Source organism: Hydra viridissima, unplaced genomic scaffold (genome assembly GCF_058129835.1).
Source record: "Hydra viridissima isolate aposymbiotic clone 2 unplaced genomic scaffold, HvirCarnegie_v1 scaffold_5, whole genome shotgun sequence".
NCBI lineage: Eukaryota > Metazoa > Cnidaria > Hydrozoa > Anthoathecata > Hydridae > Hydra > Hydra viridissima.
In genome coordinates this window covers 4,931,137-4,951,240 of record NW_028324304.1, presented here as the reverse complement: position 1 = coordinate 4,951,240, position 20,104 = coordinate 4,931,137, and the positions used below count along the sequence as shown (strand labels likewise).

General features: G+C 29.2%; 2 protein-coding genes and 1 non-coding gene across 15 annotated transcripts in view; 2 read left to right on the top strand and 1 right to left on the bottom strand.

Annotated features, from left to right (window-relative positions):
* Positions 1-2,212, top strand: part of LOC145189386 (uncharacterized) — a 13,156-nt gene extending 10,944 nt beyond the window's left edge. For all 4 annotated transcript variants that reach the window (XM_090087024.1, XM_090087022.1, XM_090087026.1 and 1 more), the window contains 4 exons: positions 1-121; positions 272-370; positions 591-683; positions 791-2,212. The exon at positions 1-121 is cut by the window's left edge and continues 107 nt beyond it. In XM_090087024.1, coding sequence (XP_089943150.1) covers positions 1-121; positions 272-370; positions 591-683; positions 791-1,857 — 1,380 coding nt within the window. In that variant the 3' untranslated portion in view covers positions 1,858-2,212. The remainder of the gene's footprint in view (positions 122-271; positions 371-590; positions 684-790) is intronic.
* Positions 2,213-6,439: 4,227 nt separating this feature from the next.
* Positions 6,440-6,523, top strand: Trnal-cag (transfer RNA leucine (anticodon CAG)). The gene has a single exon. It is a non-coding gene; the product is annotated as a tRNA-Leu (tRNA).
* A 1,403-nt stretch (positions 6,524-7,926) lies between these two features.
* The window catches only part of LOC145188555 (BAI1-associated protein 3-like), a 28,037-nt gene continuing 15,859 nt past the window's right edge, over positions 7,927-20,104 (bottom strand). For 6 of the 10 annotated variants that reach the window (XM_090087046.1, XM_090087045.1, XM_090087048.1 and 3 more), the window contains 19 exons: positions 19,912-20,009; positions 19,745-19,793; positions 16,846-16,988; positions 16,527-16,650; positions 16,206-16,274; positions 14,666-14,740; positions 14,327-14,428; positions 14,018-14,233; positions 13,864-13,929; positions 13,689-13,768; positions 13,372-13,441; positions 12,874-12,915; positions 12,701-12,772; positions 12,498-12,581; positions 12,207-12,285; positions 11,998-12,036; positions 11,753-11,876; positions 11,405-11,622; positions 7,927-8,496 (listed from right to left, as the gene is read on the bottom strand). In XM_090087046.1, the coding sequence (XP_089943172.1) occupies positions 8,369-8,496; positions 11,405-11,622; positions 11,753-11,876; positions 11,998-12,036; positions 12,207-12,285; positions 12,498-12,581; positions 12,701-12,772; positions 12,874-12,915; positions 13,372-13,441; positions 13,689-13,768; positions 13,864-13,929; positions 14,018-14,233; positions 14,327-14,428; positions 14,666-14,740; positions 16,206-16,274; positions 16,527-16,650; positions 16,846-16,988; positions 19,745-19,793; positions 19,912-20,009 (1,878 nt within the window). In that variant the 3' untranslated portion in view covers positions 7,927-8,368. Of the gene's footprint in view, positions 8,497-11,404; positions 11,623-11,752; positions 11,877-11,997; positions 12,037-12,206; positions 12,286-12,497; positions 12,582-12,700; positions 12,773-12,873; positions 12,916-13,371; positions 13,442-13,688; positions 13,813-13,863; positions 13,930-14,017; positions 14,234-14,326; positions 14,429-14,665; positions 14,741-16,205; positions 16,275-16,526; positions 16,651-16,845; positions 16,989-19,744; positions 19,794-19,911; positions 20,010-20,104 lie in introns of those variants that run through there. The other 4 variants (XR_016452405.1, XR_016452406.1, XR_016452407.1 and 1 more) reach the window with 2 other exon arrangements.

Here is a 20,104-nt window from a genome sequence, read left to right as displayed (position 1 = left end):
ATTACCACTAATCCTTGTCATCCAAATCCATGTCAAAATGGCGGTACATGCCACGACTTTGACATGGGAAGAAATTACAAATGTATATGCACTGTTGGGTATGACGGTTCACATTGCCAAGGTAAAAAGGAAAAAAACCTTTGTACTGTTTAACAGCCCTCAAAAAAAAAATGTTGTAACTCATATATCTTCGTGTATGAGTTACATGGAGTTTCATTGAAAGTAGCAAGAAAAAGAAGAAAAATTTATTATTTTAGATTTTTTATTTAAGAGGATATTTGCGCTGAATGTGACGTCCATGCCACTTGTCCTCATGGTCGGTGCAGATGTAAACCTGGATATTTTGGAGACGGATATGAATGCACAAAAGGTTTGTCTTGTTTTCAAGCTAATTTTCAAGTTCAAAAAAATTTTAATTTTTTAAAGAATACATGAAAATTATTAATCTATAGTTTACAACCCGACTTTATCAATCTAGTAAGACTATTTAATGTTCGTACATGCGTACAGAAAGTTCCACGCATGTGTAATCATGATTTTATTTTAGGCTATGTAAAATAAAACTTAACTGTATTGCTTTATTTCTTTAGTTGTTTGTGATCATTGCAGCATACATGCCAACTGTCTAAATGGAGTGTGCCATTGTTTTGATGGATGGTCAGGGGATGGAACTCATTGTACAAGTAAGTTTGCCTTTTTGTTATGCTGTATACAAAAAAAAACTGTAAACAAAAAGTCACTTTATTTGAGTTTTAAATAACAAAAAATTTTACCTGGATTTTTATATTAGAAAACGGTCCATCTGTTCCAGTACCGGGGCATTACGACACCAGTTTGTGTCCTGCAAGTTGTTTGCCAGCTACTTGCCAAGAATCTTGTCCAGTAGCATGTTGCTTCAGTCATAAAATAGTTCAACTCGTACCTGCGCCTGCTACTGCTTTATTACAACAGCCAGCTACCCAGGTTGTAGCTTTTTCACCTCCCCCACCACCTCCGTCTCCTCCGCCTCTTCCTCCTCCTCCTCCTCCTCCTCCACCACCTCCACCACCTCCGCCCCCTCCACCACCATCTCCACTTTCTTATCCTTACGCACAAAGTCAGCAGACGATTTCATCCTCGTACACGCCATATTCTTCCCCATACTACCCTCCTGTTCTATCTCCGCCTGCCTCTTCTTTAGCAACACTGTACTCTGTTCCACCGTTAAATTCTAATTGCAATTCAGCTTGCACATCAACATGCTCACCTAGCTGCTCACGTCAATGCTGTAAAAAAAGTTCTGTGCATCATAAAAAGCAAAAGAGTTTGGCAGCACCAACATTATCGATTGCAGATATGTGCCCTCCAATATGTTCATCCGATTGTCTCTCTTTCTGTCCAGAAATTTGTTGTATAATGAAGAACAGTGCTGGGTCTTCAGAGTCAGCAAGTTCCAAAAAGGTTTCACAGGTTGTTCAAGCCTTTCAGCCAGTTACACCATTAGTAACAAGTATTTTGCCTGGAACATCCAACCATGAAAGTACAGATCAGAAAGCTAACTTTTACTATTACCCAAGTTCAACGGTATCTTCAGTTTCATCAATTGGAGATGCTCAATCGCATCAGTTTCAACCTTATTTGCAGGGTTTTGAGCCTCGTTCTTTTCCTCAACCAGTACAGCAACCTCCATTTATTGCGCCTTTTTCAAGAACTTTGAAAACTAACTCGCATACTCATGTGCGAAGTTCTAAAAATAGTAAAACAGATAGTGCATGCCGCCCAATATGCATGTCACATTGTTCGGCTGATTGCCCTTTAGTATGTTGTGGGGTAAAAAAGAAGAGATCCAGGATAGCTGCGAAAAAAAGCTATGATTGAATATAATAGAAGACGTTTAGAAGTGACCATCAGTGCAATTTTTAAAGCATTTTGCAAATTTTATGCAGCCGCAAAGCATACATTTAAAAGATTTTGTAGAATCCCTGATTCTTCAACATAAATGAGTGGACATATTTCCCAGCATGACCAAAGCTAGTGTGTGTATATATATATATATGCGAGTACAAAGAGTAAGTTGGTGCAAAACATATCTATTATGAACATATTTTGTTAAATTTATTATATAAGTTATTACATATTGTAGCGTTTTGTCGGTAATCGTAACTTTGTTATTCATTTCAGTGGACCGAAGAACAAAAACAAATTTCTTGATAAACTTTTGACAAAAAGTCAACATCGAGGTTTTTTTTTCATGCACGATCTAACAAAAAAGTTAATAAAAGAAAATTCAGTGTCATACGGGGGGCGGAGTTTATGCTTGTTCAGTAAAAAGATTAAACTTTTAAAAACTTTTGTTTTCGTTTTTTCACAAAACATTAAAAAAGTTTAAAAAAAATTGTTTTACAAATTTTAATTTTTCATTTAATTTTAACTTATACTTTTATAAAAACTCACTTATTAATTAAATTTTTACGCAAACTACATACTAGTAAAAGCCTAAACAAATAAGAAGATACCAATGCTGCAGATTCCGTTAGTTCTACTAATTCAAAAGCTAACTTAAAACGTCGGAATCAAGTATCTGAATTGACTGTAAGAGTTGGTAAATATCCTAGAACTAACCTGAGTATATCTTTATACTACTTTTTACTTTTTAACAGACCGTTTTCGACACTAAAAAAACAGTGGAACCTGTTTTTCATTTTCAAATAAATCCTGATAGACTTCAACTTGTTTATTGGTTAAATCAATTAAACTAATCTAATGCAATATAAACAGATAGTTTCATTGGATGCTATTAAACAACGTCATGAAAAGGAGAGTGGATGAAGAAATTATTCTCATAGCAGATGAACTGTAACGTGTGGGATGTTCTTTAGCCCATCAATCAATCAATATCAATATATTTCGTGTTAAGGATGTTACAAAAAACACAGGTCATTGCAAATAGTAATTCACTAATAAAACGCGATGACTAAATAAGATAAAGAAAAGATAAGAAAAAAACATAAGAAATAAACTAGTCACAGTAAAAGTAGAACTTAACAAATATTTATAAGTAACACTTATAAAACAGACTTTTAAAAGAGTTAAAATATAGGTCAAATAGTTATCATAATGTATTCACATGTACATACATATATACACATACACACAAATAAGAAATTATAAAATGTAAATAAACATAAAGAAAAAAGTTAAAGAGGTAAAGAATAAAGTTAAACGTAACTTTTTAGGTAGAAATGATGGAGTGATTTTAAGAACAGATTCTTGGATCTAAGGATAAAATCTGTTTTTAGAGTGTACGAAGGGTGTTCCAAGAAAAGATACACTGATATGTGATGGAATTTATTCCATGTTTAGTTGTCTGTTTTTGTGGGATGGTTAAGTTGTTAGAGCTGTTAAGCTGCCCATGAGTTAAGGAAAAAGACCGCTTTTTAAGCTTTCTACAAAACTGTCGACAAAGAGACACCAATCAAAAGAATTTTTCAAACAGGCCTTTCAAATTATCACAATAATAAATTTCTTCTGCATCAGTGAAATACCAAAAAAAAAATGCTTCATAACCGTTTTTTAGAATATCAAAAGATTTCTCTCAACCAAACTCCACTATTTTTACCGGAAAGCTAAAATTTATGAATTAAATTTTGGGTTGAAATCTCTAAGTCATTTTAGATTTTTAAGTTGAAGAACTGTGTTTTACTTGCTGTTTACTGATTACATATGCTTTTTTACTAATTTGATCTTTTTTGTGTGTGTGTCGGCCGGTGTTTTCGTAAGTTTAATAAAAATCAGAATTCACTTACTGACCTCCAAAAAATTAGTTTTTCCGCTCTTCATAGCCATTATAAAGATGAATGCATATATTATCCAGATGGCTGCATAAGTTAACATAACAAGAGATTTTAACTATTGTAAACACTTCGACAAACAGCTTCAAAGCAGCTTAAGGAAAGCTTGTATTCTGATGTGAAGGTAGTAGTTGACATGAAACGAGGCAGTAATTAATTTGCGTGAAATAGAGCAACAATATAACTATCAACCATACAATCATATTTTTATAAAGAAATTATAGATTAAGTTCTAGTTATAAACATTTGTAATATTTAAATATCAGTTTGCCAAGCGAAATGTACCAAATACTTTGATGATTTCGCTTGATCTTTTTTGTATTTTCGGTATTTGTGAATGTTTCCGTTGTAAAAAACGAATAAACGAAGACTTTGGAACATGCCACTACCAATTTCTAATATAGAATTGAACGAGTTTCAGTATACGTATGACGAAATATATTAAGTACTATGATGACTGTTACAAAAAAAATCTTATACACAAAAATGAGTTTAAAATAACTTTAAATAAAATAGCTGCAATGTAGACGTGAGCCAACAGAGTGTTAGTAACGAATAGTACGTTGATTTCACACGTTACATGAACATCATAGACATGAGAGGGAGAGGGGGGGTGTTCGGTAAAAACACACCTTTGCCCCCTTTTCGAATTTTCAATACTCATTTGTAACATACGGCATACATGCACTGGTTTGTGATATTCTAAAGCTATATAGTCTTATGTTTTTGCGTATAATTTTGCTAGGCCCCATCAGAATAACGATCCTCGTTACTCGATTTTTAGATCCAACAAGTCACTAATTCAGTCCAAAGTCTCAGTGTTTAAAACAAACAAAATGCAAACAAAAAACAAAGTGCTCCATAACGTCTTCAAATCTGTTTAAAATTTGTTCTACCGCATCAACAACCATCGGAAGTTCAAAAAAAAAAGCCGTAACTTAACCCCACAGAGTGTAGAGTTTTAGTATAATAAGATGATTGGTTATTTCTTTACATGCGATGAAGAAAGGCTTTAGAATTTCCATTCAGGTTTTTGAATGATACCGTTTTCAGTTTGAGGAGACTTCATGTAGTAAATTGAAATATGTGAATTTATTTTAAAGAGAAACTTCAAGGTTCAGAACAGATTAAAACCTGAAATTCCAGTTAAAACAAGTTGAACAAGAGTTGTACAATTACAATTTTTTTTTTTCATTGCAATTTCATTTGATATACTTGTAGCATTTATGATATGTTACAAGTAAATTAAACCATTCAGCTTCGTAGAAATATTCGTTCATTCGAGAACTGCCTACAGTGATTGTGTAATAATAAAGTTTTTCCCAACATTGTACCACCAACCAGTTTGGAACTATTTGTTTACTTTTTTCAGGTATTTTCAAATCCTTCACAACTTTATCAATTTTTTTTTTGTAATTAGTTATCTTGTGTGTTTTTCACTAAAAAAAACTTCATAATTATTAAAAATCTCTTAAATTTCAAAGTTCTTGTTCATATAATAACAAGTTAACGTTTGGAAAGCATTGTTGCTTCTTGATGCCCATTTGTCAGTTGTAAAAGCTACTTCATCCGCAGTCCCTTTATCCATGTTAAACATTTTCTTTAATCTGTATGACGTTCTTCATACAACATTTTTAATGAGCGAGATATTGTGCAGAAAGTTATCTCTTCCCATTGTCACATATTAAAAACTTAATATTACCTCTGTTTCACAATAAGTTGTTACATTTTGATACTTTTGGTCCGAATATTGAAAATGTATGCTATTTACAATGATATATTAAAAATAACTAGATGTCTAACTTGCGCGTATTTTTTAAAGCAAAAATCGGCCATTATGGGGGGCAAATTTAACAAATCAAAAGCTTCGTATTTGTTTTGTTTTGATAAATAGCGTAAAGATTTTGCCCTCCATAATGGCCGATTTTTGCTTCACTTTTTCTTATACCGATTTACGGCAGTTAGACATCTAGTTATTCTTAACATATCATTGGCTATTTAAGTAATTTTTTTAGAGATTTGCTAAATTTGTACTGTTCAAATTATTTTCTAAAAATTCCAAAAGGAATACCGAAAATCGTCTGAAGGGAGCTCGAGTAACTAAAGTTATGGAACAGATCGGCAAAGAATAAATTCGAAATATGATTATTAAAAATGTTTTATCAGCTATAATCTTGTTAGAAAGCCTTGAGCAATCCTATTCAACAAGCAATTATTTTTGAAAATCGGATTAACACTAGCGAAGCTATAGCTATAAAAGTTTTATCAAATGGGACAAGTATTACAGAACGAAATTTAAGCATCCAATGTGACAATTTGCGGAACGAAGGTATTAGATCTTTTTCAATAAAATCTTTACTTTTAACAAATCTAAAAGGAAAGTTTTGTTTGATAAACCATTTTGTAATTAAGTTCAGCGAAGTAATATTTTGTATGTAATCTTTGGCCATGAATGCGTTTGACCAAGAATCTTGTTACTTACGTGAAATAAAGCCAATCTTAATCAAAGCCTCAAATTAAAATATTATTTTAAATATAAAACCTGAAAAAAAAAATTTTTGAATCAAATGTTTAATAAATTAGTTTTTAATATCTCTAAAGGTATATAAGTCAGGATGGCCGAGTGGTCTAAGGCGCTGCGTTCAGGTCGCAGTCTACTCTTGTAGGCGTGGGTTCAAATCCCACTTCTGACAGATTTCTTTTATGCCCATGTTCTGTATTGAATAATTTAATAATAAATTTTAATATGTAGTTAATATAACATGAAACGGACGTAGCTTTAAAGATGAGGAAAATAGTCTATAAAGTTGTTGGTCTCAAAGAATTTACTCCATTAATATTTTTATTTTAACAACTAATTAAAAATGTCATGCGTTAAAGACTTTTTCAAAGTTTACAAGGAGATTCTTTACAAAAATACTTCGTATGGAAATTTTTGAAATTTTAAAAAAATGAATTATCTTCCGATTTAGATAACCAGGTTGGGGTTTTACAATCATAGTTGTGTGTAAGAAGAAAAAATTGTTTCAAGGTTCCAATAGATAGGAAAAAAGCTAAAGAAATTAAAAAAGCAAAATTAAAATAGAAAGCCAGTAATTGAACAAAAAAGACATTTTTGAAGACATAAGACTTATGCCTCAATAATTATTATAGCAAGATATTTTAAGCTTCTCTCAATTAAAGTTTTCAAATTTTGTATCTGTTAAACATCTAACTTTTTTTAGATTTCTCAAGCGCAAAAAAGAAGAAAAAAAAAAAAGCCCAAGTGGGTCGACCACTTTTTACATTTTGATCAATTCAGTGAATGAACGAAACGGCGAAAAGCTGAGGAAATACCTTGCATATTTATTTCATTCGAGTTAGTACATGCAACTAAGATGAGTCCTCAGGCTTTAGGAGCAGGCTACGCTGCAATTGCAGTTAAAGATTTAACTTGTACCTCTCAACATCAAGCCTGTTAATAATAGAAATTATTTACAGAATTGCTGTTGAGAGGTACAAGTGGTCGTTCGTCAGGTTTTTTTGGTGAGCATTTTTTTGGTGGGGTCTTTTTTTTGCGAGGATTTTATTTTTAAACATATAATTATACTTCATCGTTATGTAAAACCTCAAATTGTTATATTTCACCATTTTTTGCCATAAAAGTGCTTATCCGACCATTTTTTCGTCTTTTTTATATATTTAATTACATGGCATCTTTATTAAACTTTTTATTTATAGATTATTTTTATTGTATAAATTTAAATTAAAGAAAACGAGACAAATTTGAGTGAATAGAAAATCAAGTTACTCCAAAAAAGGTCAGTTTTAATTGTTGCATAATTGTTTTTAAACAGTTTGAAGTTTAAAAAACTGCCCAAATTAGCTGCCAAAAAAAATAACCGCAAAGCAAGAATTACGACAGAATAAAAAAGTTTTATTTTCAAAGTCTCACGAGCTTTCTTATTATTTATAGACATTTCTCTAATTCGATTGCGCAACTAATTTCTCAGCTTGAAAAAGAGCGGAACAAACTAAGACGAACACAACTCAATCAATAATAAAACAAAAAAGAGAGAGGGTAGAGGAAGGGGAAAGAGAGAATGAAGTCGACATGTAGGGTAAAAATTAACATTCTAAATAAAATAATTTTTTTAAAACAATGGTCATATGTATAAAAATTTCAAAAGGGAACGGCGTTCTGTTCCAGCGTTCATAACAATTGGTTTTAAAACAGCACTACGTACAGCTCCTCTTTTACTAACCGATGTATCAAATATATAGCATTCAATGCATTAACGTAAAAAATAATCCAATACATTAATAATATACAATAATTTTATAAAACATGTCATAACATTATATAAATTTAACACGAAGAGTATTCTCATCACTTAAACATTAATTTAACTTGCTTTGTGTAAAAGATATTGCAACAAAATGTGATAAAGCAAATTTTTTTTTAACTGTCTACAAATAAATTTTAAAATAATTTTTAATTTCGATTTTGTGGACGTAAACGTACCATATATATTTTCTGGAATAAGGAAGCAAGATCATCACTTTTTCATCTTTAAAAGTTGCTGCTTCGCTCTTTGTATGTTATCGCTCATTTTTTGATAGCGTTCTTTTTGCTTGTCCAAAAAGGTTGATGCAGTTTGGTCGTTAATGCGACGGTTTTTCAGTACTAAATTCACAAATACATTCACGCATATAGATATGGAAAAATACGCCACAGATATTTATTTTCTAAACTTTAGGTTTTGTTGGGTTTCTCTTAATCCATTTTGAGCTTTAGATACCAAAGTATATATATAAAAAAATTAACTTTAGAGTTTAAAAAATCATCTTATAGTTAACTAATGATCGCTTTAAAACAGTCGACATCACACAGTGGGAGGAATTATGAACTGACCACAAATATAACTGCAACAAAAATCCAACATTTTTCATTAAAAACATACCATCAATATGGATTAAAGTGCACTTGAATCGATTTAAAAAAAAAATTTATTGACTGTATGACATTTTTCAAACCGCTTACAATTTCACTCACCGCTAAAATTTTACCTTTCAATTATAAGTCTTCTGCTTTCACAAAAACTTGTATTTTAGTGAAGTATTTTTGTATTTTAGTGCAGATCTTTCTCGTTACTTATTAAAAGTTCAAACAAGTTACTATTTTAACATTTTATCTCAAAATCAAGAAAAAAACATTCTAATACAGTTAAAAATTTTAATTCAACAAGTTTGAGTAACTTGACAATTCATTACAGCTGCAAGTTTGAGCAACTTAACAATTCATTACTGCTAAGTATGCATATCTATATTCAAATATAAAAATATTCAAGTTCTAAGAGCCCCTAAAACTTTGTTCTGCCCAACTATGAGTAAATAGTGGTTATTATTTTGCTAAAACGTTATACCTGGACTTAACTTTAAAATATTAACGAATTATAAAAAAGTTAATCCATAGTTTCTTATGGTACACTTTTTACTTTTATTTTTTTACAATAAAATAATTTTTTATTTATTTATTAACATGAAATTATGTGAAGGTAAAATAGGCTATTTATGAATATAACACGTTATTACCCTGAATTTAACAGCGTGAATGCATTAAAAAAATTTTTTATCATTTAAAAAAACAATAATAATAACTAACGAATTTTATATGTTAATGATCGTTCCATAAATAATCTTTGTTTTTAGTATTATTTTTACTTTTTTATTTACGAAAGGTTCGTACTCTGGGGACCAGTTAAACTGTTAACTCGTTCCACTGTTCTTCACTCAAATTTTAAATTTTCAAATCAGTCTCATATTAAATTCATTTTTCATCACAAACCTAATGACTCCTTAGATACTTCTATCCAAAAGTTGTTATTAACTTTCGTTTAATAAAATATAAGCAAACTATTTAAATAAATGTTAAATATATTAATTTTAAATCGATTTTTAGTATTGGGTTAAAACATGTCCAAAAAAATATTTTTCTTTATATTTTCTTAATTTAAAATGAAATTTAACTTTCACAACTTTTTTTTTGTTGCAAATGCAGACGTAGATACAAAATGGCGCAAAATAAATATCTTGCAGAAAACAACAGTAAAATCTGATAAGCGTGATATCAAATTAGATCAAAGAATGCAAAGTGACAATTCAAATGATTGAGACATGAAACATAACAAGTAAAACCAGAACTTAGAACTGGTAAAACTGGTAAAACTGTGTCCGAAGTTTTTTTATTTTTTTATTTGAAATGCAACAAAAATTGCTTCACAACCTTTGCGACTTTACTGAATCAATTTTTTTTTTCGCTGTATTTTTTCATGTTACATCGAATGTGGCGTAAAGTAAATTAATCGTATTAAAGTTAAACGTAAATTTCTTTAAAATATTTTATGAACCAAACCGATTTAAAATAGCTAAGATCTATGCAATCAGCTCATATTTTTCAAAACGGATACCTCTCTTTACTATTCCAGAGTAGCATTGTTATTCTTTAATCAGAAGTTTAAAGTTCTGTTTCGTAATAGCAACTCAACACCAATCTATCCCAACAACACACAACGTTCACTAAAAGGAGACCTACGATAACATGCTAGTGGATATTCCAAATGGATTTACAAAACACTGCTATTTCCTCTATCTTTGAAACTGTCCACTGTTGATATTTATTGTGACTCATACGTGGCCTTTGGAGATTATTAACAGACCCGTAAGAGGCAGCGTGATAGACTTTTTGACTTTTTACAGTTCAAAATATTTCTGCTGTTTTCCCTCATTATTTTTTTTGTGACAAATTTTATAAACAGCAAAAAAAAAAAAAAAAAAAAAAAATTTAGACAGTGGTGTTTTGAGTTATCAGACCCAGAAGTTGGATTATTTCTCAATTTATTAAGGAAAATACTCTTAAAAATTAAAAACCGGGTCATTTTGGGAAACCAGGCCATTGAAATTGTAGTATCTCAAGAACCACTCAAGATTTTAGGCTAAAGTTTTGCATACTATATTTTCTTACAAATAGGAATTAAGTGTCAAAATATGAAACAAAATTGAAAACACATAGTTCAACGGATGGTTTGATTGGGTGATTTGATGTTGAATTACACATGTGTCTTCCACAAAGGAAATTGGAAGTTTGGGGCAAAAAGTTGGAAAGATTAAATATATTTTTTTTCCAAAGAACTTCAGTTTAGTAACACAAAAAAAGAATAAAGCAACTGAAGATTCCACATCAAATCTGAATCCAAAGAGGAGTTCAGGCTGAAAAAGTTGATACAAAATAATAAAAATTTTACATCAACTTCTTCGGCCTTCATCATTCTTGTTAAACCAACAAGGAACCACTTGTTAGTTTAACAAAAAAAAAAAAAAGAAGCATCAGAGTTCAAGAGATCTGTGAGGGAAATCCATTAACAAATAAAAATAACAAAAACCTGGTATTTTGATGAAATTTATGATTTTAATTTAAAAATTTTGACAAATGCATGTTAGTAGGAAATAATCAATTTAAATGTTACATGTGTATATAAAAAAAAAAAAAAAAAAAAAAAAAGTTTAAGATAACAAAGAAAAGAGTTACGAGTTACCTTCAATACAGCCACCTACTAGTGGACCAACACATAAGTTCATTTCAATTTGAGGAGCAGTACCGAAAGCTCCTTGAACAGTATCATGATGTAACCCTGGTATATTTTGGAGATTGTAAAAAACTTCACCTGCTAGGTCATCATCAAGCCGATCTTTATCATATACAGTGAATAAGAGTGTAGCACCATTTTTTAAGCAATCAGGAGGGGGAATCTCACTAAAGAAGAAGTATAATTACAAAATAATTAATAGAATGAATTTCTTATAAATAAAACACACACACATATTTATGCAAGGATAGTTATTTAAACTTTAAGTAAAAAAATAAAAAAAATAATTATGCATACAATTGGAAACTTTCATCAAATAACGGAAATAGTGTGCTTTTGTGAACCTTGGTACTTTTTGATACTTGTTTGGGAAATAAATGATCAGGTTTTAATTGTAGAACCACATAAGGATCAGAATATCCTGCATAAAAGTACAATATATTTGCATATTGCAAATAAATAATGTATAAACTATATGGAAGAGGTAAATTTATAAAAAACAACAAGAACTCATTTATTTACTTTAAACTTATGAAAATTACCGCTGGTATCCATAGGAAGTAGCTTTTTGCAATTCATTACTAAAATTAAATTAATTTGATTTCAAAAAAGAGTTATGCCCAAAAATATGAGCCATAAATGAAGTTTAACAATGAACTGATCAAAGCTCTAACAGCTTGACCAATTAAAACATAAAAAATTCTTTAAAGGTCAAAAAGTAGAAAAAGTAGAAGCTTAAAACAAAACATACCATATATATTTAAGGTCTTTGTATGATTACAATAAAAAACTTTAAAAGTCAATTGACCTAACGATGAGTCGGCAGACTTCTAAGAAATTTAAAATTACTTAAGTAAAATAACAGCACTCCTTCTTCTGAACACTTTTTAAAAGCTGACATCAGTAGCAATAAATTTTTTTTTACGATTTTTTAAAGATAAAATAATTAAATGCAAACTGCTCTAATTCACTAAATCTGGCATGAAACAGGAAATATTTTCAGATTTTATTAATACCCAAGCCCTACTGCTAAAAATTTTACCTGTTTTTCACACATGTTCATGTAATGCTCTTCGATGAGTTCTTCTGTAGTTGAAATATTTAAATGTGCAAGTTTGATAAGTTCCTAAGCAATAAAACAAAAAAAAATTTAAAAATACTTTTACTTAAATATGGGGATTTGTTTTAATACAAAATATATAAATGCTTAACAAAAAAAAAAAAAAAATTCCATAAAGGTTTTACTTTATATGAATCTAACATCAAACTTTCCACAGAAACTCCATTCCCATCTCCATGGAAAAACTCAATAATAATCTAAAAACAATAAAGTAGAACATTGTTTCATTAATGCAAGTGGCTTGACACAGCACAGGTAAAATACTCATTATTTTTATTTGCTACCTATAAGAACTTACTGTTAACACTTTTTGGAGTCGATCATAATGGATGGACTGCCACTGAATCAATAAAAAACAAAAGTCAAAAGAATCCAATAAATTAGAATTGATTATACTAAATATTTTGTATTATTGCATTTTTCTTTTTAACAGATGGTATTTTTACGTTATTTCAAATATTATCATCAAATTAAAAAAAAAAAAAAAAAACTAAATAATAACTAATAATTTTTTAAAGACTATTTTGAAAAGTTTGAAATAAACTTTTTAAACAATTGTCATATAAGTAAAAATATACGAGTAGCCTAATTAGTGAGGTACTTTATGTAAAACAATTTGAAATAAAAATCACTTTTAGTTCACTCAAATTCACTTAATATTGCAGTATTAATGTTTCATACAAACTTTAATAACTTTATGTAACTGTAATCAAAATAAGTTACAGAATAAATATGATTGCTACTGAAACTGATATAAAAACAATACAGAAAAAGAGAGAGAGAAAAAAAAAACAACCTTGTGACCATGTTTTTCTGTAACATCAAATGAAGCTGCAATAAACATTTCCCAAAAGTTCAAAAGAATTCTTTGATAAACATTAAAAAAAAAAAAAAATCAGAATAAACAAACATGAATAACAATGAGATTTTAATGAATATAAGTAATAAACATAATATAAGTGTACCACATTAATAATTAAAAAAAAGTGACTTTTAAAAAGAATAAAACTTTTTAAAAAAAAAGACAAAGAATGTAATATTTTAAAAAAGAGTATTTTGTAAAAAGATTTTCTTTATTATGATCACCACAACAACAATAAAAAGTTATCATACTTATCAAATACTCCTGCCAGTAATGCTGAGTTTAGTGTCACTAGGTTGCTATCGATGTATTCAAGAAGGGGATCTGCTGCCTTTAGAACAAATGTTTTTGCAATAAACTTTCCTTTGATTTTTGCTTGAAAAATGAAACAAAAAGAAATATAATAATAAAGTACATAAATAATACCTGATGCACTTCAACATTTTCTTGGTTAATAATTTTAATAATGTATCCATTAAAACTTTCTTTTACCTAAAATGAAATTACATAATATACTATATTAATACAAAATAAAATACAATAAAAAATATAAGAGCCATTTTTAACTGATTTTACTTACCCTGCGTCCAACATGATTAATAATCTGATCCAGCCTATTATGCATATCATCCTTTGCACATATTAAAATATTCTTAAGAGTAGCTTCAAGCTGCTCAAGTCTATCTTCACCATGGACTACAGCCATAGCATCTAAAATTTTGCGATACTCAAGGGCTTGTGGCACATAATCAAGAAATTGCAACACATGTGCCATGTTATTCATCATGATGCATAACTATGAAAATTAATAAATTTATTAAATTATATAAGTTTTCTGTAATAGAAACAAAGTAGATATTTCAATTGCTAAACTGCTCCACAGACATACTTGATCTGTGACATCAAATTGACCTTCATTGTCATAAAAACCTTTAGCCTTTAACTTTCGGAAAATCATTTCACCATAATCCATAGCACATTTTCCAATTATCTAAAAGACAATATTTTTTAGAATTATTTTAGAAATATGAATTGGTTCATAAAATGTTGTATTTGTTAAGTCGCTTTCATTAAGATTTGGAGAGAGTTGTTACAATATAAAACAATTAAATATTAAACTTTCTGAACTACTCTATATCCTATCACATGTTAAACCACCATCCACCATTTGTTTACATGTTGTAATAAGATAAAGAAAGATTGCAGAAGTGTTACCAAAGAAACTTACCCCTGATATTTGTGACAAGAACATGTATGCTCCACTTACATCTGGCCAATCAAGATTAGTCCAGAAAATACATATCTATAAGAAAAAACAGTTTTTTTTTCCCTTCACAATTTTAAACAAATCCATCATCAATAAATCTTGAGATTGAAAAAGACAACAAATACTTGTGCACTATTCTAGATTCCTGAAGGTTATTTCCACTGTGCACTGTGCTCATTACATTCAATTGCACTGCACTGTAATATTAACAATTTATTAAATCACAAGTAATTTTGCATCAAAATAATTTCGGTATGAAAACATATTCGGTATGAATATTTTTGCAAGTAGGAATGGTAAATCTCCATATGATAATTTGGTAGGTACATTAAAAAAGCCCTGACAAAAGCATGTTTTCAGAGACCATTAGACATACAGATTTTTTTTGCTTTTGCAAAATTTTTGAATTTTGTATATCACATTTTAAGGATATCATCATATTATACATTTCAAAAAAAAAGAATGCAAGAAGGAATACTTGAGCACGACCTGTGTACAACCCCAGCAACCTAATCTTTTCATCAGTTTACACCACTATCAACATGTATTCTGGCAATGAAAAGATCAAGTCTGCCTTAAACTGATAATTTGGTAATTTAGTTCGATAAGAAAAAGATGGGTGGTTGGTATAGTTGAATGTGAATGAAATAATAATAAAAACTACATTCTTGTAACCTTGTAGTCCTGAACATCCTTTTAAACAGCTACAGTTTAGTAATAAATATATTATAACTATAAATCACATTCTAGTCGTCACAAACACTGTACAGCAATTTAAGTAAAAGACTGATATAACAAAATTAACAACAAAAAGATATTGTAGTTTGTATAATAATCTTTGAACAGATTTTAAAATAATATTTAAATATTCATGTGTTTAAAATTAAAGATTTTTTAAATTTGAATTTTTTTAAATACTTCTCTATTTTATTCTTAATTTAGTTGATAAATAAACTGTTGAAACCTGCTTTAACTAAAAGTCAAATATTTCCTAAAGTATTGATGACATTATCCTAATTTTTAGCATAACATCTATTAAAGCTACTTAGGGAAAAAGCTAAAAAAAGTGGTATTTTTAAAGTTTTGCCTCTTGAAAAAGCAGTGGAAAAATTTTGCTTTGACGAGAATAAAGATATTTTGCACCAAACAACAGATTTAACAATTTGCATTTTTTTAGTTACCTTAAATCGAATATCAAAAGCCTGAAACAAAATATTAAAAGTTTAATGTATTGAGAACCACATTGAATGGGTTGTCCAAATTTCTCCAGGAAAATTTTTTCACTTTGTTCGTAACTGTATCAATTTTCAACAAAAATAAAGAAGTATGGTTAAACAGCCTCAGGCTAAATGACTTGACATGGAATTACTTTGTTAGCTTAAACAGCCTCAGGCTAAATGACTTGACATGGAATTACTTTGTTAGCTTAAACAGCCTCAGGCTAAATGACTTGACATGGAATTACTTTGTTAGCTTAAAAAGTTCAACTTCAGAAACCCACCTGCCCTAAACAGCAAGTAACATCAACAGCTGAAGTAGAATGTTTGACCATAGAATCAATGACACGAACCTAAATCAATCAACATAAAGTTTAAAATAAGAAAGCAAAAGAAAAAAAACTAATTAAAATTCAATATCTGTATTTAGCTAATCACCTTCCATTTACATATCAAAATTAAGGAACTTAACACTTAAAAACTTTAGCTTAGCTGTATATGTTTTTATTTTCTTTGTGAAAATTAGTGCTTTATTCTTCACTTTAAACTTGTTTAGAAATTCACTGATTAAATTGCTCAATACTAAAAATAAGACTAAAATGAACCTCATCAATAGAAACAGCTTTCTCTATTCGCTGCTCAGCTTTTAATGCAGCTATATCCAACCATTTGATAACACCTTTTTTAAACCAACTATAATAACTGTCAAGTCCTCCATTCCGTGCATTTCTAAAAAGTTAACAAAGCAACAGCGGTTACAAATAATGTAAAACATTTAGCAATAATAAAAGTGAAGTTAGATTTCATTATGATTCATAATGACTTTGTTTACACTAAAAAAATTATTAAAAATTTCACAAAATTTAAGAAGTATTAATGTTATTTGAAGTTAAGTGTGCATCATAATTTCTACAAATCACTAACTCTTTTGGAATATCCTTCTTGAAAGAGTGCAGTTGACGTACAGCAATAAAAAGTTCAAACATAGCCATCCCAACCTCTTGACTACCTTTCAAAACGAGTTCGCTTTCAGATTTCTTTGCACATGTTTCAAATATTTCAGACAACTAAAAAAAAAAAAAATCTTAAAAATATTTTAAAAATAACTTAAGTAGTAAAAGTATTCACCATAAACAGCATAAAGTTTGATTTGAAAAGTATAGAGAAAAATCCTTTGACATTTTGTTAAAGATAGGAAAACAGATTTGTTAAATTATTAATGTAAGGTTTAAAACCACATGAAGATTTTTTTTATGTTCAATGCTTGTTTTCTCTTATGAACAGACAATTTTGGATTTTAACTTAATGATTGTTGGACACATTCTGTTTCTTCGACTCTAATGGCCCATGGACAACCAGTGTTTTGATTTGTAACAGTGGATTCCATTGATTCAAACATTTTAATCCATTTCAAAATAAAATTTCAGTGAGGCAAAACTAGGATTTCATGAACAAAAAATAAATGATGTGCAATAACCAGGGCTGTAGAGTTTGAGGTTTTTTGGGAGCTTCTGCTAATGAAGTCACTAAAAATGTACAGACCCTGACTCCTGGCTATATGCTCATACTTATTGTTCATTTTTGATATTTCATTAAAGCAACATTTAGTCAAAATGAACACAAGTTTTGTCAAAGTTACAATTTCAAAACCTTTTCAGCCTTCAAATTTTATATTTATTCAGCCTTCAAATTTTATATTTATGTTCAAAAACTATATTAACTCATTTCCATCAATAAGATAAAGTCTGATAACTTTAAAAACATGTCTAAAACTATTTTATTAAACCAAACTTTAGTTAAAACAAATTCATGTACTGTTTATTTACTAAAACTTGCAAAGTTGAAATCTCACAGAGTACTTATTTTTAATGATCTATTTGTTCAGAGAAGAAGTCTGAAACATTAATTAGTGATTTCAGTGGTGCTGATAAAATTCTATAATTCTAATTTAAAAAGATATTTGAAATGTTTTTATTATGAAATTTTAGAAAATGTCAAAATTATAGATGGTGACCAGGACAACAAATACTATTTAGATGACAGCTGATAGAATTGCATCTTCTATGAAAAGAAGAACTATAGCTGCAGAAAAAAATTATTGTTAGCAGCAATATACATAATCCAATTAACAGAATTTTGCTGAGCAGTGAGCAACTTACAAAGAGGAAAGACAAACTTTACAATATTTCCTTCTTCAAACAAGGAAGTAGAAAAACAAACTTTTGACTTTTAAAGAAACTATAGAAAAAAAAATTACACATTCAAAAAAAAGCAAAGTGTCACCATTTAAACATTTCTCAAGGACCTGATAATTTAAAAAATAATTAAAATGTCAGCAAGATATTGAAAACTCCTGTGATGAATCCAAAAAAAATATAACAGCAGTCTGGTTTAATTATTTTCTGCTCAGAAAATAATTAAACCAGATGAAGAAGGCTCTAGCAGAAGCAATTCTTTTCCAATGAACAAATCTCTTAAAACTTTAGAATATGAACGATACTTTATTTTACCAAGTATTTTAGGTAACTTTTTTTTTGTGTGCACCATACGAACTGATGTATGATTGATTTTTATAAAAGGAACTCAGGAAGAATTTTCTAGTTTTTTACAGTAGGAAATTAGAAAAAGTTATTAGAAACTAACTAGTAACTTTTTCAACATATCATTATCATTAATTTTTTTATCCCCTTGACAGCTTCTAGCTTGCTATAGTAATAGTATTACTGTACTAATGCCACAGTAGCACTTTGTTATTCCAATAGCATACTTGTTTTTCCGGTCAGGAATGTTTTTTGCATACACGTAGAAATTATAATCCTTATTTCCTTAGGTGATATGATTGACCGTCTTAGAATTAAATATAACCGCACTCGACAAGCTGTAATCACGACCGAACTTACAGAGATTATTTCTGGTTCAGTTGCTCTGGAAACTAAAGATTAAAGTTTGTAACTGAAGTTTATTGCGAAAAATATGAAATTTATTTTAGGACTTTTTTTTTTTTTTTAATTAGTTTTTCAGAAAGAAGTTGCAACCCAAAGATTCCTTAAATTAAGGACTGAGATATCGCTCTTTGGCATAAAATTTTTTACATACTTTACAGTATTTATATTCCTTCATAGTTTTATTCAAATCTTATATTTTGTAAAAAAAAAAAAAGTAACTTGTCAATTTTAAGAATAGAGGAGATTAATAAATATATGAAAAATCATTACTTCCTTATTCTGTGAGTATGATTTATCATTTATATATATTACCAAAGGCTATTAGTATAGCCAAAATCATTCAATGTTATAGGTAATGTAATAGCTACTATTACTAGGCTAATAGCTACAGGTTAGTTTATTATTTGATTTAATTCTATTGTCTGTGATCACCACAGACTAGTTTGATTGTTATCTATGCAACTCAGTCTTTATTGGCTCATAAACATTTAAAAGATAATAGCAACCTATCATTTTGGAAAGTATTATTCAGTAGAATATACCACAAAATCTTACATAAGGAGGTGTTGGAGTTGGAGTTTAAGTCAGAATTTTTCCCAACTCCACAGCCTTGGCAGTAATGATAGAAATATTATTCTGATAATGACAGAAAGCACATGCTGTTGACCAGTGAACGACTATACTGTTACTAAACTTCCACAAACCAAATAGCTTAGTATTGCATGCCCCCTCTGCCTACATGTCTTTCAATAACTTCAAAAAAAAAATAGCACTCACCCTTTCTGAGCATCTTGTGTTAGATTAACAAAAAATACAAATAAGAAGGGGGGAAGATAAAATTAAAGGTAAAAAAGGGGGGAAGATAAAAAATTACTTACGAGTAACTCAATCTTGTTAAAAACAAGAGATACATAATCTATTCCTATTCTAAATAAAATAATAATAATAAAAATAATCAAAACTAAATAATTTAAAGTAATTTCATTATGAGAATTAGATTAATATCATAAACCAATTTTAAAAACTGTATATTATAAATACTTACGTTTGAAACACAGGTTTGTAGTCTGTAATTCCTCTATTCATATCAGCAATGATTGTATTTGTCAATTGCACCATCTGATTAAGTTCTTCTAAATGTGTCTAAAATATCAAACAATATTGAATAGACTATTTATTTGCTGCGCTCGTTTATCTGCCACTGTTTTGACAATAACATCTCTATGGCCTTTAAAGAA